This window comes from Tigriopus californicus, chromosome 1 (genome assembly GCF_007210705.1).
Source record: "Tigriopus californicus strain San Diego chromosome 1, Tcal_SD_v2.1, whole genome shotgun sequence".
In the NCBI taxonomy this organism is placed as follows: Eukaryota; Metazoa; Arthropoda; class Copepoda; order Harpacticoida; family Harpacticidae; genus Tigriopus; species Tigriopus californicus.
The window spans coordinates 4,949,279-4,975,934 of NC_081440.1; the positions used below are offsets into that span (position 1 = coordinate 4,949,279).

Below are 26,656 nucleotides of genomic sequence, written 5' to 3' on the forward strand. Positions count from 1 at the left end.
TCAACTTCAGCTTATATAATAAATGAGAAAGGTCCTTCAAACACTCATAATTTTTTTGTATTAATATGTTGACTACCGTTGGATCAAGAGCAAATTTCAATTCATGTTGAATCTAATGTTTCGGCGATAGTTTTTACTTCGAATGTTAGACACGTGCGTAACATTGTCAATGCCGTCACTTCCAGGAAAAGTAATGGTTCTGCCAAAACCAATCAAGATAAAAAAGGATAATGTTTTTTTTATGAAAAGCCCTTTTCATGGATGCAATGTTGACTCTTAGCAAAGCAAAGAAAACCAAATGCCACTGAGACTATTCTTTCTTCCTTTCCGCTATTGGGAATGCAATCCCAATCACATCAAAATAAAAAGGAGCTAATTGATCTTTTTTTGCTTTGTATTCATATAATATCTCATCCACCCACGAATTAGAGTTGATGGATCTGGCTGGCCCTTGAATATAAGGTTTGTCGGAAATTTTGCTTCAAAACATGTTCAAGTCTGACTTAAAAAACGCAAAACGATCAACACCAACATACTCCCACGAATATAAGAGGGAAGCAAATTAAACAATGAAGGAGCCCAAGAAAGAAGAGAAGCGGACTTCATTGTTTAACTAGCCTGGATTCTCAAGGGCTTGAAGGCGCTCTCAAAACGCACACTAAGCCTCTACAGTCACTAGAATTGATCCTAAAACCTGGGTTGGGACAAAGCTCATGAATGCTTTTGAAAACGAACAGTATCAAGTACATTTTGTACCTTCTTTGAATAGTATACAGTCCCAACCTTTTTAGTCCCTCCCAGTACCAGAGCTCTCTCATTCGTTCTTGTCATTTTCTTGTCATGAAGATTTTCAAATTTGAATTTTAAAAAGTTTACACAATCAGCACTTTTAGCTTGTTCATACTGTCTCATTTTCTGAGAGTCTCAGGTCTGTCTTGGCTCTCCTCTTTAAAATCAAGGACTAAACAGGCAAACTCACGCCAAGTGCCGCAACTGCTCTCTACTTTCTTTTAGACTCATTTTGCTAAGCTTCATGAAACATCGTGATGTCCATTGAAAAAATACATATTCCGCCATCAAATGAAAATTGGCCATCCCACAACAAAACCACATTCATCGGTTGGGCCATGAGCACTCCTTTTCCCCGACACCTTTATTTACAAACAACAACACAAGCGCAAGTTCACAAAGGAGAGCACTTCTGGTTGATTAGACTAATAACTGAAAACAACATTTAGCCCTTTCTTCGGGAACGACATTATTTGCAATAAAGGGTGTGGAAATGTTGTTTCCCCTTCATCATGGTCTTAGTGGTCATGGTTCAGAAAGTGGTCACAGACGGCATGATCAAAACTATACTTACCTACAATAAAAACTAATGTCAGGCAATTTTAGCCGCAAAAAATCAAGCTACCTGGAAGCCGAGGTTCTTGAAGTCATCGAAAAACAATGCCAATGTAAGGCTTAGGTCAAAACTAAATTATAAAGAGCATTTACACTTTGGGTAAGTGCGCATCTATGGATTTAATAAACAAGCTCCTGATAATGAAAATGATAATATATATTGGCTGAAAGCAGTGGCAAGGTACGTCAGTCCTGAACTTGAAATCCGTTCTATTGAAAATGTTTAAAGAAAAAGTCTGGACTTGGTTTCTCACTTTCACCACCATTGGAGGATTAAGCCATTTCCAAGGGACCAATTGGTATGTCTCGAAGGCCATGTGGATTGTTCTCTTTTTCATCGGAATCATTGCTACAACATCACAAATTTATTTTGTTTTGATCAACTACTACGAATATAATGTCATTACAAGTGTAACCAACGACGAGGCTCAAACCATGAACTTTCCGGCTGTGACTATTTGCAATGCCAATCGAGTTCATTGCGGAAATTTGAAGGACCTGATCAGAAATCTCAGTATAGAAGAGGCCAATGGTGAAACAGTCGATCAACTTTGCAATTTATTTACTCAAGTGAATTGCAAATCCATATCCCTCGCTGAAACCTTTAGAGACGGCTTGGAAGATCATGTCAAAGTATGTTCAAATTATTCTTCTCCCCCTGTAGCTCCTGATTCTCCATATAAGTTCTTCATTTTGCGTGATGAGTTTATGATACAATATGACAAACTTCAAGACAATCATAAGCGGATCATTGGCCATCAACCAGACAAAATGTTTGGCCAATGTATATTTGAATCTTTGGTTGGAACGTCCAAACAATGTAAAGAACTCCTGAATGGAACAGTTCAAGTGTACCATCCGGAATTTGGGGTTTGTTATAGCTTTAACGGACTCTCAAGTACAAACCCCGGGACAGTTACCCCCTTCAGTGGACCATTCTACGGATTCTCAGTGGAGATCAACATCGAGCAATCATACTACATGCGAAGAGCGGCTACGCAGACCGAAGGGATCATCGTGGCCATCCATCCTCCGGAAAAAGACCCGCTTCTCGTGACCAACGCCATCAATGTTTTACCCAACACCTTGACCAGAATTGCTATCACAGAAGTCAAAGAATATCGCCAGCCTGAACCATATTCATCAAATTGCACCCAAACGTGGAACCGCACTTCAATGCCTCACTTGGATGGAACCAGGCCTTATCACTCGGCCTTATGCCAAATCAAATGTCTCTATGATATTATGAGAGACTTGTGCAATTGCTCATTAAACCAGTTGTACACCATCGATGACAATAAGTCTCCAAGAATTTGCCTCGTGCATCAAGAAGATAAGGTTTGTATAGAAGCCGCGGCCATGAACCTGACCGATGCTTATTTGAGGAAACAGTGCATTTGTCCGGCTGAATGTGAGAATCTATATTACGATGTCAATCTCAACTCTATCAAATGGCCATCACAGGTCTTTTGGCCAGATGTCGCAAACGCTCATCAAATTCAATATAAAGGAGAAATTATTCATCCAAAACCTATATTCTCGCTTTTCAATCAGACCGAAAATAATGCGACAGTTAAAGAAGAGTATGACAAGATAGAAGACTACGTTGAGAAAAACTTCCTTAAGCTGGAGGTGTATTTTGCCAACAAGTATATCCGGAAAACTAAGGAGACCAAAGAGTTCCCTTTAGCAGCTATTTTAAGCAGTGTGGGCGGTGCTATTTCGCTCTGGGTCGGAGCTTCTTTCATCACTTTGTTCGAATTCGTCGAGTTAGCCCTACGACTAGTACTCAATGTTTGATTTAAGATCATGTAATGTAAATGAAAGAGCTTTCTTTCAGTGGCAAATTAGTTTTTGCTGAACCAAAAGTACGTTTTGACGGGCGTCAATGTCGGTCATTATTTCATTACACTTGAATAGAGTCTCTACATGATGTAAATGTGCTTAAACATCAATCTGAGGGTTTTTGATCGTAACTAGAGCTTGCTGCGATGTCTCTCTCACCTTTTGCCTGTATGTTTGCGCCAACAAGTTTTTACGAGGGAATTGTGCTTTCTCCTGACACTTTTAATCTTTTTCACAACCTAGCTAGAAAATTGCAATGTATTTCATGAAAACTTAATGCAAGATGAAACGATTTAGCGCATTTTAAGTTTTTTTGACAGCAAAGTATTTTTACGAAAAATCATGTTTGAGTCAATGAAATATCACGTTGATTGCAGTTATTGTCAAACAAAAAAATTGAATCGAAGAATCTTTATTTTGGCAGGTTTGTGTCTGATAAATGTCAAAACACATGTCCCAAAAACAGAACTTAAAGACGCACACTTATCTTTATGAATAAAATATTTTGCACAAGTACATTGTGTTTCCGAAACCCATTGATGTGTCTATTTTATTTTTGAAGGGCAGCGTATTCTGCGATGTTCTCTGTTTAGATCTAAAACACCTTCAGAACCTTCGACCAATCTACACAATAAAACCTCACTTCACCTCCCAAAATCCCTCACGTTAGCCCCTCTCCCCAACCTCAAAAATAAGTCGATCAAGGAAAAATGATGTAGATGGTTCAATCCACTTCAGAACATGAAATTGAGTGAATGACATTGCAGCTCTAACAATAGAACTCCCATATTTCAAAATGAAGACACGCAGCATTCATGAGCTCAATTGAAGTTTCCAGCAGTTCTTTAAAAGCGGCTTTACTCATGGGAAAACTATTTGTTAAGTTGTATTGATTGGCTTTCTTGTCAAGTTTTTTTTTCTTCTTGCTAGTCTAATATTTAATATTGATCCAGAGCATTTACTTTTGAGTAGATGGCTTCAAATTTTTGATGGGAAGGATTTAATAATAATAAAAAGAAACCAAACGGACATGATCAAAATCTAATCACATTTAGTGTCTTAATTGGCCAAGACCTTAACCTACTTGGGCATTAATTGTCAAGGAGTCTAACATGCCATTATCATCCATTACCTTGCAAGGAAGCACTTTTCTTTTTATCATGTAGTCTAGTGGCCTAAATTCTTGAAGCGCGTGAAAAGTAACACATGAAATTATACTTTTGCCATAGTTGGGTACAGGCCATGTAATATCAAGCTTAAATCTTAATTGATTTGTCGAAGAGTCCAGACACAAGTAAGTACATAGGCGAGGTAAGTACACTCTAAAACTGTTAGTGAGATGTCTCATGTTCGATGCTCCTCTCCAACCATTCTCAACGAAATATTCACACATTATGCACGCACAAAAAGAGATTAACTTGCTTATCGTATGAAATAATCAACGCCCATCAAAACAGGGCAACAAACTTATCAGTTATCCAACGATGATTTAATATTAGACCTCTAGCCTTTATTGGCGGAATTTGGATTATTAGGGGACCTATAGTGTTACGAGAGTCGGGCAAAACATGCATTTAAAACTGTGTCATGTAGCATATTATGCACAAATATGCATAAAAGCTGGCCAAAAATGTTCAAAAACAAAAGCCATCCCAATTTGATAAAACACCTTCAAACCGAAGAAAGCGAAGAATGAAACATATGTGCTGACAGCAGTACTGACAGCAGCCGCAGCCATGGAGAACAATTTTGAAACCAACAACAGGGGCAAATTGGCCGGTATCAGATTGGTTCTTTGTTCGTGGGTAGGGTCAGCATTTAAAAGTTTTGTTTGGAAAGGTCAGGGAGGAGAATAAAACCGGTTAACTCTCTCATACCATCCAATTGTCGCAAATTATGATAATTTCTTTTCACCTGCGCCTAGGGCCACAATACGGCAAATACTTCACATCCAACAAAACTTGTTTAAGGACAAAAACAGGTAACGACTATTTTGGCCGTCTAAAGTTCTTAAAAGGAAATTGAAAAAAAAAATTGTGGTCCAAAGAAAAAACAATTCAGACTGGTTTGAATTAAAACCACTTCGAAAACTGTACCTTCCTATTAGGAAAAAGCTCATATATGGCCTTTCACGATGTCAGCATGCTCTAATTACAAAACTTGGTGCTTATTAAATGTGCGTCACAAAGCACGAGTTCCAGTTGTTAAACAGCCTTCTCTTTAATTTGTCATGTTCAAAGAAGGAGCTTGGACTTGGTTTCTCAGATTCACAACCATTGGTGGGCTAACTCATTTTCAAGGAACCAACTGGTACATCTCAAAAGTGATTTGGATCCTTTTATTTTTCGCTGGAGTCATTGCTACCACCTGGCAAATATATCTTGTGTTGATAAATTACTTTGAATATAATGTCATCACAAGTGTGACCAACGACGAAGCTCAAACCATGAACTTCCCAGCTGTGACCATATGCAACGCCAATCGAGTTCATTGTGGAAACCTGAAAACTCTAATCGTCAACCTAAGCCAAGAGAAGGGCACCGACGAAACAATAGATCTCCTTTGCCAAGTATTTACTCAAGTGAATTGCAGAGGAGCCGTATCCTTGGCAGAGATTTTCTCTCGTGGCTCTCAAGATCCGACCAAAGTATGTTCCAACTATTCAATCCAACCAGTCACCAATAATTCGGCATATAAGTTTTTCATATTGCGTGATAAATTTATGTCTTTGTATGATAAACTTGAAGACAAACATCGCCAAGCTATTGGACATCAACCAGACACGATGTTCCGTAAGTGTACATTTGAGTCTTTGGTTGGTACTTCTAAACAGTGCAAAGAATTCCTAAATGGAACTGTTAAAGTGTACCATCCTCACTTTGGATATTGTTACACTTTCAACGGGCTCTCAAGTACAAACCCTGGAACAGTTACTCCCTTCAGTGGTCCATTCTATGGATTCTCGGTAGAAATCAATATTGAGCAACTGTATTACATGCTGCGGGCGGCTACACAAAACGAAGGGATAATCGTGTCCATCCATCCTCCGGAAAAAGACCCGCTTCTCGTGACCAACGCCATCAATATTTTGCCCAACACCTTGACCAGAATAGCTGTCACAGAAGCCAAGGAAGTACGACAGCCTTATCCATACATTTCAAATTGCACCCACACATGGAATCGAACTTCAATGCCTCACTTGGATGGAACCAGACCTTATCACTCGGCCTTATGCCAAACCAATTGTCTCTATGATATTATGAGAGATTTGTGTAATTGTTCATTAAACCAGTTGTACACCATTGAAAACGAGAAGTCGCAACGGATTTGTCTCATTCATGAAGACGATAAAGTCTGTATCGAAGCCGCGGCCATGAACCTGACCGATGCTTATTTGAAGAAACGATGTATTTGTCCGGCTGAATGTGAGAATCGGTATTATGATGTCAATCTTAACTCAATCAAATGGCCATCACAGGTCTTTTGGCCAGATGTCGCAAACGTTCATCAAATTCAATATAAGGGAGAAGTCATTCATCCCAAGCCCATTTTCAACCTCTTAAATACGGCAGAGAATAATGCCACAGCCAAAGCAGAGTATGACAACATAAAAAATCATGTCGAGGGCAACTTCCTCAAGCTGGAGGTGTATTTTGCCAACAAATATATCCGGAAAACTAAGGAGACCAAAGAGTTCCCTTTAGCGGCAATTTTAAGCAGTGTGGGCGGTGCTATTTCGCTCTGGGTCGGCGCTTCTTTCATCACTTTGTTCGAATTCGTCGAGTTAGCACTACGATTACTTGTCAATTTTTACTTCAAGGCCAAATAGCTTTACCATTGGAAATGAATAAACCATTTTTCTTACCTCTATAACATTCCTCTTCATCCTCCGATGCACCTCGAGAACGATCCGCACTCATGGACCGGTTTAAGTGGAATTCTTGACGGATTTTCTGGGTAAACGTTGGATGGGGATTCTTGGACATGCGCACCGAGCTCCGAGAAGTCAAGTTCGTCGGAGTCGAGGGCGTCGATGAGCTCCAAGGCGAGATGTAGAAGTTTGGGAAGAGCTTTCGAATGTCCTCAGCGCTTTTCCCGGTTTTCTTCTTCAATTTCGCCAGGGTGCCCATTTTGGAAGAATTTTTTTGTTTCGCTAATCCGTTGGCTTGAATCACTGTCACATCACTGGTACTTGAACTGGAACTACTCGACTTCGAGATGAGTTTTGAATCCTCCTGACTAGAATTGGATGAGGTGGATTCTTTCCTCTCCGGCGAATTGGCCGAAGGATCGTGACGATGAATCGTGGCCGGGGAGGTCACATTAAAGCGACTGAAGATGCTTCGCTTGGAAGGACTGGGTGGAACAGGGTCGGTTTTTCGTATGGATTGCCATTTCTCTAAACCCAAAGGGGGTGGAGGGGGTGGGATTGAAGCCGGCGCATCATCAGGAAGGGAGGAGAGTAAAGCCTGGGATAAGGCTAGGGCTGCGTCCAAGTCCTGGGAAAGGCTGTCCAAATCCTGCAAGGCTGAGGCCATGATGACTAGGGTCAATTACCACGGACCAGATCTTAATCAAACGTCATACCTAGAATTTGACAAGAATGCTTGAAATACCAAATTTAGGCATACAAAAAGCGAGATTATATCTCGGATATCGTTCAATGTTCCTCATCTTTGGCAGAGGAGAGGGAATCGTGCAAATGTGAGATCATTTCAATCTCCCTTCATTTGATTTTGACACTTTTTTCCTGCTCCACAGACGTGAATCCCTCTGCCAGTTACTTCGCCAACGGCTACCTGATCCATTCCCATGTTAGATCTGTGTCGAAATTGTCTGACATCCATCTGGATAGGTAGCCAGTCAGTCAGTCAGTCATGCAGAAGCTCAACCAATGATGTCGGGCTAGGAAAGTCAAGACGATCTTGGTTGTGTCCGGCCCCAATTTGACATTTGACCTTCGCGCGATCCTCTCGATTTTGTCTATCTCTCAACTCAAGACGGGCCAAAGTAAGATTTATTAAAGAAAAAAGTCCGTAATCGTGGCTCAGAGAATTGATAGAGTGATAGGAACGATACAGCCAACCGCACGTACTAGATAATTTTGAGCATGACTTCATCGACCCGACGTAGGGCTCCCTTCCGGGGTACAAAAAAGTTTCTATCTAAACTCCGACCAGCTCCGTAAAGTTGAACCGGTATTTAAAACATCATGATGGTAAATTCGAATATTTAGCCTCTGGCCAAAATTACGCATACATACAGACACTGGACCATAACGGCAGGGGATTGTACGCTGAGTGTCTCTCATTTGTACAGTATACAAAGTCACGTTGGTCTTCGTATCTTTCCTGAGCTTGAACGACCACACAACGAATGGAGTGTTGGAAACATTTAATAGGTTGGGTATGTGGTGACGACCTACGATATATCTTAAAGCAATGGCTTCCGAGATTTCGAGCTCAACTTTTCCCATTTTTTTCCTTGAGATAGCATCACCCTCAAGTGAATATTAATGTTCTTTCTCGAGGCTGTGAATTTCCCTATAAATTTATCAAAATGGGCAATTTGAAGCCAAGATAAACGGGCCTGATCAAGGCAACTGGATGGAGTCGATGATTAAACGGGAAGGTTGGACTAACTTCATCAACGATTTCAAATGTGCGTGTGTTCAACGAGTTGACGGGAAGGGACATGTCGTGAGTTGTGAAAACCTTTAGAGACGGTTTGTAAATGAATTCGGCTAAAAAAAGCCTCTCCTCGAGCATCTAAATTTAGCGGGACTGACTCCTGACCTGAAGCTAAAACCTCCAGCTTCTGCTCCAAGGTTTGGCCAAGAGGAGTAGTCGCTTTTTACATCCAGATTCCCTGTCGATGGTTTTGGTGGTGAATAACCAAAAATTACAGATTTCTGCTCACCCTCATTTGACCAGGAGTAGAATGTGCCAACCATAGCTCCACCATAGCTCTTGCTACATATAAAGAGGGGTATTTGAACCGGTCAGGGGTGCAAGCAACCTGACCAATTGAAAGAGCCCCAAAGGGAAAACGGGCTTCCATCAAACTACCAATTCCATGGAGTCATAAATAATAAAACATGAAAAGTTGACAAGCTCTGGCATTCGGCGACCGGATGCACGCAAGCTTGGGATCCATTCCTCATTCTCGAGTGGAGCTACTTTGCTCAACCTATTGTTCATCAAGAAGCGATAACTCTTTGGTTTAAAAGTCACTCAAAGACGGAGATTTCGAATTTTTCTTCACAGCCCCTCAAATCAGCAATCCAAGGACAGGTTCATTTGGTCATCAAGTTGAGACTCGGAACTTGAGAAGTTCCTCTTTAGTTGGGTAGTTTTGGTCTAGTATGATAAGATGGCCAATACTCATTACTTGTCATTACTTGGCCGAGGAAGAGGTTGAGACAAAAACGTCTCCCCCTCTCGGTCTTCAAAGTGGTGGGAGAAGGGCTCAGAACAAGAATTTATGTGTAATCACGACGTAAAACCATTTTACGATGCGCTGCTCCTCATTAGCATTCACAGACCCATTCGCGGCCAATACCAACCAGTCAGTCAGTCAATAGTTACCTGGTTCGTTCACCGGTAGACACATATGCATAGAACTGGCAGAGCAAAATGACACTGGATATTGGCTCATTCCCCCAATAGCATCCATTTCGGTGAACATTGGAGGAGACAAGGTTTATCTAAATTTCACGACGATAGCATGATTCTTATGGTGAGTGCTCAAGATTGCATCGAACAAACAAGATATAGCGAAGGGAATGGATCAGTAAAATATATGTATATGAAAGCTTTAAAGTACATTCTTATTGACGGGACGCTCTGGAGGTCATTGACTGGTGTCAAGATGCAGGTTTGCTAGATGCTAGAAGCGGTTGAAATTGTTGCAAAATAAAGGATATGGTGAGCAGTGCAGTATTTTAGAAGGGGGGTGCCGCAAGGAAGCATACTAAGATGCTCTCTGTCACCACATCTTGCATCCTGTAGGCGGACGAGTCAGTGAAACGAAAATTCCAAATCACCTTTGACAACCCTGTTTTTGGTGGAAAACACACGAGGAATGGCAAAGTATGTGGAATTTTGTGGGCAAGCTAACCAATTGGTTCAAGACAAGCCGATTGGTCCACGAACAATTGATGATGGTGAAATTGACAAATTAGGTGGATTGGAAGTCCATCAAACATGATCAGCTTGCTTCAGGCCAGACAAACATGAATGGATATCCTTGGGCGAACTGGCGGGTCTCGGGTCTCTCGGTTCAAATCCTCTTTTGCATTCAATTGCGCAAATTTTAACCAGCAGTATAGGAACGGGAAGAAAACCCAAGTCAGAAGAGATACCCACAAGACATTGTTCAGAGCCCATTTCAATCTGGTTTGAGGTCATCCCTCTCGAAAAGGACTTGCATTCTGAACTATTCCGCTACTGCTCTTGCACAACTTTGTGCTCAATTGTCGAATCTGGCAATACGTCCGAGTTTTTCTCATTGGACAGTATATAACATAGTTGGTATTTGGCAATAAAGTTGGCTTGGGCAAAGAAATGTGACATTGTTTTTGTCCTGACTCGCTGGGAAGTCGGAACGTGACCAGGAAACCGAGCAGCCAATTCAATTGTCGTGATTCCTTTCAAATTGTAAAGGAATTTCTGAAGGATTCGATCAGCCAACAAACCAGACTTCAGCCCCAGTCGTCCTCAAGATGGCAATGAATACAAGAAAGAATGATGATGACCAAAAGAATGTCACGTGGTAGCCAAGCAAACACATTCAAGAGGTTTTGTCGCGCGGAGCATCACCTTCTAGTAATGAGTAATATCCTTGTCTCTGACAGTAGTACACTCTACGAGTACCTCAACGAAAGAGTGTCATTGGAACAGGGCAGGTTTCTTGATCAGAAGTAAATTAGCATTTGATGGAATCGCTCGTAGCCAAAAAAAGGGACGCGGAGTGGATTAGATTGCCGAGATAGGGCCATGTTTGAGCTCGAGATCTCAAGGATGGCTTGAAGCTAATTCCAAGATCTTGTAAATCCATTCAATGTGATACAGATCAATCACCGAGACCCTTCGTTACTTCCGAACCTGGCAGTCTGTCTTCAGTACGTGTACGTGTGTCTGCTGAATCAAGCATGCTTCGAGCGTTCCGATTGAAAAGAGCAATTGAGTTTGCATTTAGGCTCGCGTCAAAGAAGATCTTGGGAGAGGATCGAGGCATGTCATGGAACATTAGATGTACTTGAACATGTTTTCCATTTGCTCGAGAGTACCGTATCTGGCTGAGACTGCCTGTTTGCATTGCACAGTCATTTCAGCCCCATCACTGAGATTTTTAGCCGAGATTCAAATGATCTATGATTTAAGACGGACTGTGGACGAGGAGCCAATTGTTTGTTCCCCTTCTCTAGAAAAATCAAGGTCATTGAAGGTCTCCCGAAGAAGCAAATTTAACTGACAGGTTCTTAAACTGCATCCAATCACCTTCAGATCTAATAATTCAAATCTTTCGGTGTCAAGTATAGATGCTATTGGCTTGAGACTCTTTAAAGAGGGAGGGTGGAGAAGAGTCAATATTGTGACTCAAGATTCAGCTCCATGTTTCAACCAGACTTCGAAGTCGATTTCACTGATCCTGGTTGAGCGTGAGGAGGATTCCATTATGAGCTCATCACCAATCTTGTTAGATATCAACCATTTTCTTTTTGACAGAAAAGAGAGCTGATGATGATTTGCTTTGCCTTGATCTGTCACTCTCACCTCTCAATAATATACAGCATTTAATCTAAGACTCAAATCGTCAAGTCTTCTACGTACAGTTCATGAGTATTTCGCATTCGGTTACAGTGGATCGCAGAAAGGTCGCATGTTCAAACTCTTTGGTGAATAAGAGACCCGAATTACTTTTAGGAGGAGTCCACGCTTTTTTAAAGAGATGAATGAGCTCCGTCTCAAGTATCCTGGTGTCTTTACTTGCAGAGGATAGAGCTTCGTAATGATTGTGCTGTTGTTTTGGCCGTGAATGAGCCAGTTAGTTGGGAGGGCACAATACTATGGGTGATTTTTAATGAGGCCTCAGCGAAACTTTGGCCACGAACCGTGCGTTTTCAGGAAGTCTTAGATAGTTTTGGGTGGTCTGTGCAACCCAAGTCCATATTTCAATGATCATTTCCTAAAAAAAAGATCTGAAAATCACCCACTCAACTAGATGATTCCCATTCATTCGGGTACGGTATAGGCTGAGCCAAATCGTCAATGGACAGTAGAATCTCTTTTATATTCATAGCTGTGATATTGGTGCGTTTGTAGTAAATCATACCAACGCCAAACAGGATCGGAGCTGATCCTTAAACAGCCAATCATTGTCACATTAATCAATGGGAGATGTGTTTTTGTGCTGACTGCAAAATTCTCTCGTCATTTGCATACATTATCCTAAGTTCTCCCAACCATGTCCGTGGATGGGTTGGTTCCGAGTTAGGCCCGTTGAATGCAGTTTTACTCATAAAGCCATCCACAACTTCCTTTTATAGATACTTAAACCACTGACATAGATTGGACCACCTATAGATTGCGTGGTTCATCACGATGGCCGGCTAGAGATGGTGCTCCCTCATTCACCAATCCTACTTTGCTTCCTCGGTTGTTGAGACTCGTCGTTTTCTGATCGCACTGGCGTTTCCCTAATCCAAATTTATGGGTTTCATCGCAATGTGACAGTTCGTGCATTTTCGGCGCTCACAACCCAGTGTTTTTGATGAGGAATGAGCCGAGACCCCAAGGACGCGTGGGTTTCTTGTACATACACTTGGGCGATTGTGTACTTTCATCGTGGGCCCCCAGAAATTGGGCTGAAGGCAAATAATGAGTTCTAACTGGCCTTATAGAAATGCTAATCAATTTGATTCGTATCAGTGTGCACATCTGAGCCATGCTTGCCAAGATAGATATTTGCGGGGACTCAACCACCGACCGCTTCCACTTTATTCTAGTAGAGAGGACAGAGGAGAAGTTCTTGAGAACCTGTGACCTTATCAAAACAAAGCCCCAGGGCGTCCTTGGGTATCAAGTTAATGACCGCAACATTAAAATCGAGAATTTGTGTCTACGCAAGCATAGCATAGTGATTATCCCCATATCTGGGGCATTTCAGGAATGCATGAACACTCACTCCTCAGAGAGCTCCAGTAACAAGTACAACTTGTGCCTGCAGGTAAGTAGGGAGTATGTACCAATGCACTTCCAACATGGACAGACGAATGACATGGTGATTGGACGTGCATCCCATAAATTCTCAAAACTCGATGGCCAAACATTCACTCGATCTCCAGTGGTGGGACCACCATGATTATGTATGGTCAGAGTATTATCATCACTACGACACAACACATCTGTACTTGCGTCTCCTTGAGCACCTTGGAGTCAAGGGGACTGACTAGTGACTACCAATAAAATTAAGCTTTTCATACTGTGTCGCATTGTCATGGCTCACAGTTAATACTATCGTCTAGTTGTGTGGGCACAGTAGAGTGGTAGGTTGTGTTATCTCTTTGCAACTCAGTTTCCTCCTCGTCTTCGATCTCTATCACGGTTGATCATGTTGCTCTGTATTTGATATCATTTTGATACGCATTCCCTAGCATTATGATCTCAATAGCTAGTGTAGTAGTAGGTACTTGTACTCGACTCCTCTAGTGATACCACAACTACCATCATCTTTGACTAAGATTGATAATGGATTAAAGCGAAATCTCAGGCGTGAGCGGATGAACTTTCCCAACCTCGATGGATGTTGATGCTTGAAGGGCCTGGCAGTGCTCGATTCGTGGTCGTCGTGGTCGTCGTCGTCTTTGAGGTTCCTTTCAATAAAATTGCAAGGCATGAGACTATTTCTAGCGCCTGATTCATCACCGACTATCACAAAAACTCCCAGAGCTCCAAAGTCTCCGAAGAGTCAATTTAAATGGGACGAGAGACCGGTCAATAGTGAGATCGTCATTTTCGTGATATCGCCAAGATTCTCCATGGACTTCACCGCAACGAAGGCGGGCAGTTTCCGAAGAAACGCCATGACCGATCGGTTTGCAATTCGCGGGAAGGAACCATTTAAAAAATATTTCACCTTCACGTGAGCATGATTCTGAAACCAAGTCTCAAATGGCACCACGATCAAAATCTAACCCGAAACTCGATCTCCCAACCTCAAGATGATGATGATTGAATGGGTGCAAGAATGGGGTCTCCTTGAAAACATAATTACCTTAACAACTTTCAATACATGTAAGCCACTATTTCATTACCATTCCAAGGCATATGGACAGACATTTGGAAGCTGTAAATAGATGCATTTCAAAAAGTTGTTCAAGCAACTCAAGGATCACATTATTATTTATAGGTAGTTGAATAAGTCTTTGCGTTTCGGCCAAGTTCGGTACGTGCATTTGGTCTCACAAAGAGATGCGACCTTAGATGGTCTTTTAAGTACGATATTCACTGAGCGTCTGACTTGCCGTCCGAGAGCTAGGGGGTAGATTGCTTAATTTAACTGATTTTTATGCCCATGCGCGCATTCTCCTCCTTCCAATAACTATTGATATCTCTTCATTTAGGAAAAAATGTCCCAATAAATCGTGATTGGAATGGGTCATAAAGAAAACAAAGCTGGTCATTAAACATTCCATGGGCACTTTTGTGGATATTTGAAATGGTTCCCGCTGGAATGTCAAATTGACGGTCTAGGCGGGTATACTAGTACAAGAATAAGGGAAATCGTGATCCGCCCATTATGAGCTTTGTGAGAGAAATAAACATTTCTTTAAACACCCCTATTAGCCAAATTCTCGGCTTCAGTACAGAGCCGGAAACAAGTGAACGTCCCCTTATTTTCTGGCGTAAACGATAATACAATTTAATCCATCGAGGGTCCAGAGGGAGGAGGCTTTTAACTCGGTTTGTCCTTGGCAAACTGAGTGAAGGTGTTCTTTTTCGTTTACCTATATGTACGGCGTGTATGTAGTACCCCACTTCACTTTGTCTTCGTCATTAATGACGGCTTTATTTGGCCGGTGTCGAGGATTTGGCACCTGAACTTGGCCTCCGTCGTAAATTAGCACTATTGATTAAATGAGAGATATTTCTTTTCAACACCTCCAATTGTGGAGATCTCATTGGCAAAAAGTCCATCCAACACTCATAGACATTGAAAGTGGAGCGAGTTTGACGTGGCAGCTGAAAGTACTCGATCCTTGTTTTAAGGGTGACGATGTTTAGATCTGTGAACTGATCCACTCACTGTTGGAGAAATACACAGCCAATGCTTGAATTGCCCATTAATCTAACCCCAAGGAAGCTCGGTCGAGCTAGTTCTTCTTTGTAAAGGGACAATTAAGATTGAAATGGCGTTCGAAATGGCATGATTTGTTCGCCCCATGTGACTTCGATTGCGAGAAATACGAAGCCAACAATTGGTTCTGGGTTCTTAACTATTGGATTGGATGCCTCATTGCGACGGACGCTTGCTTTCTTTTTTATGGATCCGTCCTTCGCACCTCGTAGTTTGCACTCGTATCAATGTCAGATCTTGATTCCATTGCAAAACACGTCCACTTGGTCTATTGACCTCTGGCTCTCCCAATATCCCTGAGTCATTTTGAATCTCCTAATGTATTCCACATCTTAAACTGTACTTCTTCTTCATCCAACTTGGTCACCGAGAACTTCAGAGTGAATTTACGATAGACTATAGAGTTTGTGGAGTGAGTGGCTTTCTTCGTAGGACGGGCTGGAATGGCCCCGTGGGGGTTTAATTTGATGATAAAAGTGCTCTCAACTTTGTTTTATGTCACTATCAAGCAGTTATAACATATTCAAAAGGGATACATCCTTCTAGTCGGAGCGGTTTTTCATCCGATTTACGACACTATATAAGAACTTCGTCAGCCTATTTGGGCTATCTCTGGATCTCCGAGAACAAATGAGTCATCTGAACTATTAGTCGTACAAAAAGGGCCCCTGTAAAATACCGTTCCACTGTCTTTGCTAGCTTAAAGGTTTTAAGGTCAAATCCTGTGATTCGGTCCAATTGAGTCAAGGACGGAGGAAATCACTTTTGGCAAGGTGACAAGGAATCGCTTACCCCATACCTGCCTAATGTGCCCATAAAACGGGCGGCTAGGCTTGGTCTTTAATCAGGAAATTAATAACGACCATTAGACGGGTACAAGGGCCTGGAAAATCTTAATTTTCTCATGACTCTGATCAAGATGGATTGTTCTTTCGTGCCTGGATGGCCAAACTCCGGGAGGGCCCTTCCCTCATTCACGCTAGACGCTATAATTCAAGTAGCCCCAGTCTCCATCTCATTCAACTCGAAGGCGAGGTTCGACGTTGGATGGTAATGTGGTCAGTCTGAAATTAGAAAGAAAACCAGCCTCGTCTCAAAAATATCCTCTGAGGCTTTTCTGAAAAGCCCATGTCGGCAGGCGAATTCAGACTCAGCATTCGCCCTAGTGGTCAACAACACTTGATTTGATGGTTTCCCTTTGGAGCATATTCAATGTTTTGAGTTGCTTAATAGCGTTCTGAACGAGTCCAGCCAGACACGAATGGCTCATTCTAGGTACGAAAATCCATACCCGCAAAAAATTGATGAAAATGGCCAGAGCCATGTCCAGGCTCTTGGGGAGTCCTCGGCCAACTTCATGTATCCATCCATACCCACACGCAAAGTCCCGAAGTTTGAGTCATAGACTCTATAATCATTAGTGTAACAAATTTTAATCCAAAGGCAAATTGCTCGCCACCACGACTACTTCACGTTTGAATACATCCATCCAGTCAAGGTGAAGTCGTCTCGAGTGAATACCCTATGAGAATGAGTATCTCCTGCATTCTTCTCTAATGCCTTTTTCATTTACTCACACAAAAGGACCCTTCCTTCATTAACTCAACGAGATTTCGTATTTGTTTGGGGAGTTGGCGCTCAATTTTACTGCTATGAATTTGAAACTCTATTGTTTCCGCTGACCCCGACAGACCCAAATTAGCTTAGTCGTCTCCAAAACTTGTTCAAAGTGCACCGAACATACACCAGTTTTACACTTCGGAAGATAACTTTGCCGAGTTTCCAATCAATGGAATATTTGGAAGAGCAAGCGATTCTTATCTCAAGAGATAGTTTGGCTTCAAAACAACCCATTTTTCTGGGGGACCGAATCGATTTCACTTTCAGCACTCAAAATGAAAATGAGGTTTATGTGAGTGTGCGTGTGTGCAAATTTGAGGTTTCAATTGAGCCCCCGCTATGGTTTGTTGGGCCTCTTTTCATCCTTTCACAATCTTGCGGTCAGCAATCGATCTCTTGTCATTGAAAGAGTCGGGGGCCGAGAATCAGAGGGCAATTAGACCTTCTAGCATTTGTTTGACAATATAAAATCGTGGGATTAAATCTTCAAAGGCTTCATTTCCTTGTGTCAAGATAAAGAGACAAAGATAGTAACTACTTACAATGTTCAATTCATTCATCTCACATATACTAAGTTAGAGTTGATTGCAACATGCTGATCTTGAAATATGATACATTGGCTAACGAGGAATGCCATTCTTTTGGGCCCTACCTAGTATACTATCCAGGTACATTCACGTAGGAACCGCGTATTGGTAATCTCATGCTTGGATGGAGGAAAAATCCTTGGTGGCCCACCATTTTTGGGTACCGACCCAAAACTTGAAAAGAAAACATTCATTAAGCTTGTCTTCGAGATACAATGCTGGAAGAATGCCGGCTGGTTATACTCTAGGGTTCAATTGTAGGTCCATTCCTCGATTTTGGACCTGAGATGGTGGTCTCGACGGGATTGAAAGATCGCATTGGCTAGCCTCTTCTCACCCTTCTCTAATGTGTTTGACACGTCATGAAAGGTAGATGGACGTGCTAAGAAACAAATCAATAGCCAGGACTTAGAGGAGCCTTCACATATTTCAAGGATAGATTGTACTCATCACTGCATAGTGTACCTGGTGTATCCAATGCAAAGAAAGACCCTCATAAAAAATCGCTTTGACTGTTGCAGGACTTGTATGTGTGTTTTAGGTGTTAGAACGTCGAACTCTTTAATACAAAGAACTTTGGATTCGTGGACGAAACAAGTCGAATTCGAAGGAATCTTTGGAACTAATGCTGGTAGTTATTGCCAGCAGAGTTTGGGATTAGGTGAATGAGCTAATGATGCAATCATTGCGCTATTACATATTATAAAAAACGTCACATTCTTGAGCGAAGTCGCAGAACCGCCTTTGGGTAGGCTTCGTTGAAACAAGCTCCGTGTTCCGGACTTAAGAGAAGTTTTGCCAGGCCAGTTTAAAAAGAAAATACTATCTAAGTTTTAGAGATTATGTGTTCTTCGATGGTTGATACATCGAAACACTAAGTTATATGGCGAAAAAAATATGCAAAAAGTACAGTAGAGATCAAACTACGTGTTCGGTCTGCGCTCGTTTTGAGCTATCATCCAGCCAGCTTATCTACCAATGGGCTAGAAATAGCTTGACTAATCCTCGAATTACAACTCCGGATGTCAACCATGTCAGATTTAATAATAAGGTCGAGAGGTCCTTGAGCGGTATGAATATGAGACGTTAATGAACTTTTTCTTCGCTCTCTTCCAAATCATGCGCTTCATGACCCTTTTGCAACAAAGCCGTGCACGCCCCATAGGACATCATTTACTGCTCTGAGCTGAGTGCCTCCACCTCTGAAATGGATTTGGAAGAAAGTCGTGCCGATTTCTAGGCCAACTTGCCACAATGATCTTCAGCAGAGTCACACTCAATTACGCCAAAAGCCTTGCTCACTCGTCCGATCTAGCAGTTAAAGAACTCGATGCACTAAGTGTAACCAAAACTTCTGTAAACCTAGCTCAAATTGAGGAGTTGCCGAATCCTGGATTTTCGCCCGAAACTGAATGGCTACCCTTTGGGCTTGTGTTTTACTCAATTTCTCAGAGAGAACTCCACCAACTCAGTGCCCGTGAGATTGAGTACCCATTGGATGGCACTAGTTTGTTTTAGTAAGTGCTTTGCGATTACCCATTGCCAAGACGAGAAAAACTGGCGAGAATCCTCCTCTTGATTGGCCCACCCACTTAGCACTTCCACTTTTTTGACGTGACACACTGTATACGTACCACACTGTACGTACAACAAGACGCACTGTATTAGGAACTGCACAACGAGTCAATTTTTTGCTTGTCCTCCTCAGGGCCCTTTTCCCTGATGAATATCCGCCTGGACATTTGAATGCAAAATAGATTATAAGGCTGTACATTTCTCACTCCGGCCTCACACCTAATTGAAAAGGATACTTCCATTGTGGTCCTGTGACCATTGAGTGACGGAGAAAGAAACGAAAGAAACGAGAAGGCACTTGCTAGATGCACGGATGGAAACAGCAAGATCTAAAGAGCGATGGTGATTTCAACGCACCTTCAATCAGTCGCTGGAGCTCCGAAGATGCTACATCAAATGTATATTGAGAGCTCTCTCCGCCAAGATAAGAAACTAATGGCATCTTGATGCCGTGGCCCATTGTGATCGAGACGGAGGAGTGGTGGTTGCTTCACAATAATAACCTTCCAATTTAGGGCTCTATTCATTGGGCCCCTGCATATGCTCGTCAGATGATGAATTTCCCATACCAAGCGAGCGAGCATTACGTACATGTAGCTCGTAGCAAAGGCATTGGAACCCGAGAAACTCAAAGGGAGATTAGCTCAACGCTCCGGACTAAAACAAGGCAGTCTTAAATTACGGTTTTTTTCTTTCTTCCAACGATGCTGAACCAAACATGTCATTGTCAAAAGTTTCCATGTCCTTTTTAGGAGGTCCTTTTACCAAGCCTGGATGAGGACACGACGACGCTCCTTGAGTTTGCTGGCCCATTATTTTGCCTAATAACAAATGGCTGCTTAATGACTCTCTAATAGCATCTTTGGCAGGGTTGGGTGGCGACGATCCGACTCTTTCTTCCTCTTTCTCTTCATGCTCAATCATTTTAAGTGCTGCCGTTAACCTTACATATGTAGGAACTGTACCCGTGTCAAACGTTGTTATATGGCTTTGAGTCTTCTCTGTCCTTTAAAGGGGTGAAAGGTCGGTTCTGTTTCTTCCTTGGAGTTACTAATCGCTCCGAAGCATTTGATATCCATGATTTGAACAATACACGGGCTCAAATACAGTTTGAGGAGCGTATCATTGAGCTCCAAAGGATTTTCTCGAACCACTGAAGGTCATATCTCGGGCATCCTCTCCTCTTTGAAATCTCTTGGCAGTCTCATTTTAAATTGATTTTCATCTATTTCTATAGGATTTTCGGAGGTCTCGCATCTGATCTTGATTTCCAGTCACCCACCATTGAGCAGTTTCCTCATCTTGAATGAGCGGCATCATGTACATACGTACTCCGTATGGATCCCAACGACCACCAAACTGGAGGAAAAAGTCACTACTAGTTCTTTGCCAGTCTGAGGAGATTATCCCAAAGGAAGAACCAACCCAGCACTAACTCACCCATCGACATTTGAGGGCTTTTGTTCTGATTGTGGAGGATTTTCTATGAAGGTGGCATTCCTTCCTTGGGCCTCTATTTGAATGTCATGATACCATCTAGATGATGATGATGATGAGGGAGAAGAAGAAGAAGTAAGTAAGAGGAGGAGGAGGAACTGGTTCGAAATGCCATATCGGGGCACACAACCAGACCATGATAGTCTATTTGGAGAGGAAACGTTGCCAAAACTGTGAAATATCGATCTTACTCCCTTGGCTCTCTGGCACTCGTTCTGAATGTTTGCTGTACACATATTGGTAGATGTCATTGGGATCATTTGGATTGTTGAACGTACAGTAATATTGAGGGGGGGGGACCTTTGTTTACGAGGACACAAATAGCAGCACGAATAACACTTTTTGCTTGGACAAGAATGTTATTGTTCTAACTTTCTGCGTGCTCCTCAAGTGAGTTAATCCAATATAGTGTCTTTCTTTGACAAATGATCAAATTCCCTATGATTGACCATTTATGAGCAAGGTGAATCAAAAGGAAATGTTGAAATCGACCATTTCGATCCCTGCCCTTCGGTATTCCAGATAAAAATCTATAAAAGTGAATAAACTCAAAAGAGCCTTGCCTCAAATCGATCTATTTGAACGGCTTGAATCTTACGGAAAAGAAATATTTAGACCGTCTGAGAGCCTACATTGTGTTGCGTGAAAGAGGTCAGACTAGGAGAAATTAAATTCCAAAACGAATCCTTGACTGAATAGCCATTGATCATGACAGGGTATAAATCCAATCAAGTCTAAGAAAGCCCATGGGGAAAAAAGTGATTCACTACCATTTTCGAAACCGGATCTCTATTTATCGAGAAAAGCGAGAAAACGCTCGTTTGGCGTCACCCTGCAGTATCTGTCGGACAAATCTGCACTCCTGACTGATGGTCTGTTGGGTGGGTGGAAGATGGATGGCGCACTTCCGACACGCCTCCTCATTACGTCTAGTAGTTCAATCCGCCCTCGTTGTGACACTTGCCTTGATGGACCATGATGAAGGCCAGAATAATTTGGGTATCCTTGTTGAACATGATTCCTCTTTCAAAGCCGACTTCTCATTCCTCTTCGCACCTCCGAGCGAAAGATGGGGGGGGCCACCCTTCCTTTTTGTCTTAGCATTCTTTACTCAAACCTCCAAAGAGACTTGCCGGAATAGCAGATTCTTGACATCGGCACTGTTTTAGCACTTCCAGACAGACCCAAACATGTCAGTTATCTCGAATGAATAGTTTGGATGGATGGATGGATGGATAGATGGATGGATGGATGGCAGAGAGGGAGAGAGGCAGAAGAGGGTCCTTTGTTCAAGAGTTCCTTCTCATTCCGAGGGTGAAGGACATCTATCTATTTAAAAGCCATCTTGGCCATTGACAGGCAGCCCATCAATGTCGAGGAAATGCCTCCTTGTGAATGGGACAACGAGTCGGGTCGTAAAATTCGATTCAGGCAAAACCCTCTCTCCCGGTCTCTCGCTGGATTTGTCTGTGTCGCCCTCTCTGAATGGCATAGGTGAGATTTTCTTCCTATTCATTAGACTGGCTTTTATGAGGCAGAAGTGCTAAGATTTCTGGCACATTTTTGCAACCTGCCTTGCATTTCCAGTTTCCAAGATCGGAAAGAGGGAGAGAGAGAACGCCAATGGCACGAGCGATTCGATCTTGAGAAGATAGAACTTGGTCAAACTCTCGGTCAGCCATAAAAAGACGGAACAGAACTCTTTGGTTTTTGGCCCTACATGAAAGCTGTGCTAGTGAGGCAAAAACGGCAGGAATGTCTTCATTTGTCGAGTGAGCCTCAGCACAATTGTGACTAGGTAAAACCTAATAGATCAAAGTCCGTGAAATTAGCATGAATACATATTCAACACATTAGACGGCGTACGAGTACATCTTTTGTGAGAATGTTCACGCCTCTCCTGTTCAGGTTTTGCCCATGAATAAAAAGCCTAGCGAAGACCGGCCAAAAGAACGAAAGTTTTTCGCCTTCAGCATTTAGTTACGTTTTTCTGGCCCCACTTCCAGGACATTATTCAAATGAGAGCCGTGCATTTTACAATGTTACCATGATGCCCAAGAATTGACCGTGAAACCGGATGGAAATGAAATACGTACAATAGTCAATCTATGAAGCAAGGAGGTAATCCAGAACAATGGACTTGTTCCAAAGCAACATCGTACTTTGGCTCCTCTACCTCTGTGTTTTTCTCGTTCTCAATTCTCAATGCCGCAATTAAGAGCTCAATAAACCAAAAGTTTGGCATGGTGAATGACCTTTATGATTAATGCAATTCTCGCGGCTTGACCCCGAATTTGACCCCGGCCAACTTTGGAACAGAATGAGACGGAGGACGAATTCTCGCCTGACCTAATTGGACCTTTTTCCAAGCAGGACGCAGATCATCATGATGAAACTGATCATCATCCTGAAGCCGAACTTGATGGTGATGATGAAGATGATATCTTCTTCTTCTCCAGCATTCCCATTCTCGGGGTATGGAGGTGTACCGACGAAAAAAATGAGCCAATATTTCATCGCCGTGACCTTTGAAGTGTGACAGTGCACATGTGAGACTCATTAGAAAACTCTTTGTTTGTTCAATCAAGGCCCGCATTGCTACGCTATGTACTGGAGCAATCTATTGCAATAGGTACAATGTGTTCCGGTTAAACTATGCCCATACCCTGGGCTTAAGTCCATCGGATGCATTTGACAAAATAAATCTTTCCTTATCATGCCTTTCGCCAAGGGCAAATGCTTCTAGATTAGTCAACTGACATGAAAATTGAATTCTCCGATTGTTTGTACGATGCACTCGTGGGGTATCTAGAATGACTAAACTCAAATTGTAAACCCTTGCCTAAGCAGATAAGGTCCCAGGAAACTGATAGCAGAAAATCTGATCACTTACGGGCAATCAACTACGGTTCAAGTTCTTTTAGAACTGAGCTAAAAATCATCTACCTAATGTCCACATGAATGTGATGCCACTTATTGACTTTCTTTTTAAATCCAACTAGCTACTCTGTAACCTTCTTAACGATGGCGATAAGCATAGTTCTAGCCATAATTACACGTATATAAGATACAGGCTGTATCAAGATAAGAAGAGGATTAGTTCTTTCTCGAAGTCCAAGACGCCCTTCCTTCAGGTCTAAAAGCCTCTCTCTCTCTCTCTCCGAAACTCGATGCGCATCAATCCCACCATGTTAGCCAATTCGCAGTTATGACCCAAAACAAATTGATTACCCCCCCAAATGTGTGAGAGAGGCAAAAAAGAGGAGTGGATTTTGGAGAACACACCACGTTTCATTTCACATAATCATAAATCCTCTCAGGCCATTCTCAAGGCTCAAAGTCAGCTTGCTTTTCAATTGGACATTTAAATTGCGTTCTTCAAATTAAGGTGTTGAGGATATCAAATCCAGCCAGTGTGTGTAAGATGGGATCATAAAAATTACTTTAATCAGAATAACCCAATGTCTGGCAATGAACCTTGAACCATATCTCATATACACGGGGCATTCGTGTTTGCGGAAAAAGGGTATCCAGAGATGCTCGTCTTCCTACAGGTATAATATTTTGAGTGATATATGTGTGAAATAAAAAGCCTTGTTATTCAAGTGGGTGAGGAAATTTGCCCGAAACACGCAGCAGGCACGTCAAGGAGCATCTCCACCATCATCATCATCATCAACATCAGCATCAGCATCGTCTGATGTCAGCTTTATTTGTGGCATCAAATGTCAGTCTTTATGACAGGGAAGATTATCGCGTGAGATATTCGCCTATTCCGAGGAGTCCGGACATATCAACCACGCTCGCTAGACGGAAAGTGAAATAGAATCAACTATGATGATGTGGAGTCCAGTTTATTGCTCAACCCTTCTTTTATTGCGGCCAAATGAAATTATGGGTTCTTTTCCTTCACTGCTTGACCCAAAACGCATGAGCTGGACGCTCAGCTCGTCTATCAAAAACTTGATTGTCAGAGAGGCAATGGCATTCCGGGAGCTTCAGATAGAGGCCTATTCAAACAACCACCGCAAGAGCCTCGAGGGCCTGGACAAGTTCATTTTGATTCGGCATAGTATCGAGTAATTCAGTAATTCAGTTGTTTTGGAGCTTTCATGGTTGTTTCAGCTCTTAGTGTCCGCGTGAAAAAATGCTCATTTTTTTTGCCTTAGATACGAGGAAAATTCAGCTGAGTTGAAACAAGTTGTTCTTCGACAGGATAAAGATGTGGATTCTGGGATCATTTCTCATTCTATGAAGATCTCTAAAGTGAAGTTTGCCCTCCTCTCAGACTGGATTCATGGGCCATTCGGTCTCTGTGTGACTCGCACGTACTTCTAACCGATCGTCAATTCGTCGAGAATTTCAAGATTGTGCCGCTTTTCAACGACATGCGAACTACCCTGGGAGCAACTCCCGTCTCGTTTTGGACCCATTTTTAAGATCTACATTTTTGTGTATGTTATGACAAGGTCATCCGATGAAGGAATGCAGATTGGGTCACAGAGTTTCCTCGATTGGATAATTGAAATGTAGGTCACCTCGTTGAGATTAGCCGTTCCCGCAATTGGTTAATGGTGGCGTCAAGTCTCATTGCACCCGGATTTATGGTTCTGATCTGGAGGGGGAAAACCGAGTGAGATGATTCGTGGTGTCGGTGGATGGTAGAGGGATGCACTTTATTGTTCGTTAGGGGGCCTTCTCTTCTTGCCAGGCAATCTGGATTCATCTAAGCTTTGAGCATTTATCAAAAGGCTAAAAAATCTAATCCGTCAGTCCCGATGACCATTGTCATGGGCTCATGGCCCCCCCAACCATTCCCCGTTCCATTTGAAGCGAGACCTCAAGAAGACGGATATCCAGATACCTCGTCAGATTAAAGGGTCTTGCCAGAGAGCTATGTCATGAGAAGAGTCGACCATGAGCGGTTCATCCAAACCTTGGAGCAAAACTGGGATGAGATAGATCAGTTTGATCCAAGTCGTTCTCTAGTTTGATCTCTTCAGTGTCGTCGGGTGTACGGAGTGTACGAACAAACAGCAAAGCAAGCCTTCGAAACAGGAAGGGTAAAAGGATCCCTTCAAAAGGTTTTGCATACAATGACATTATTTCACTACGAAATAAATGTTTTGCCCTGTCCATATGTGTCATCTACGGCCTGCCATCTCATTCACATGCTGTTAGCATCTTACAAGATACCTCCCTTGAACTATTACAGCTCTGCAATGCTGCTAATAATAGTAGTGTACTGTCGCACGCAAACTAACACAATGGACCTCTTAATTTCATGGAGTTGAAGTAAATGGGGGAAATGTTCTAGCTTGATTAAACATATCAGTATACTTTTTTCTCAACAATGAACCACGGATGCCAAGGAATGTTTGAGGAAAGGTTGACAAGCGGATAGTTCCTCCACCTTACTCTTAAGAGGTCCACGCATGTTCGGCGTTGAGTTGGCCAATTCAAAAGCAGCTATGCATAGATCAGCATCCAAGTGAAATTAATGGCCGCTGTCCCCTCACTCGAATTTCTACAGATCATGTTCAGCCTTTTTATCTCATTGAAACCGACTTGGAGATCACCTACCACCACCACCACCATTCACCACCACCACCAATGAAAATGGAAAATTTGGACATCACATCTCAGCCATTTCATTCTTTTGCCTCGCCATCGCTATCACGGCTTGATAACCATTCAATGGATGAAGCAATGTTCCGACTATGACAGTTCGAGGCCCAACTGGGTGGAGCACTGGAGAATGCTAAAAG

The 26,656-nt window shown here is 42.3% G+C and overlaps 1 protein-coding gene across 2 annotated transcripts in view; it reads right to left on the reverse strand.

Moving 5' to 3' along the window:
• LOC131887573 (protein TANC2-like) overlaps positions 1 to 7,802 on the reverse strand; it is a 72,893-nt gene extending 65,091 nt beyond the window's left edge. For both annotated transcript variants that reach the window (XM_059236213.1, XM_059236197.1), the window contains exon 1: positions 7,115 to 7,802. In XM_059236213.1, the coding sequence (XP_059092196.1) occupies positions 7,115 to 7,787 (673 nt within the window). In that variant the 5' untranslated portion in view covers positions 7,788 to 7,802. The remainder of the gene's footprint in view (positions 1 to 7,114) is intronic.
• Between the last annotated feature and the right edge of the window lie 18,854 nt (positions 7,803 to 26,656).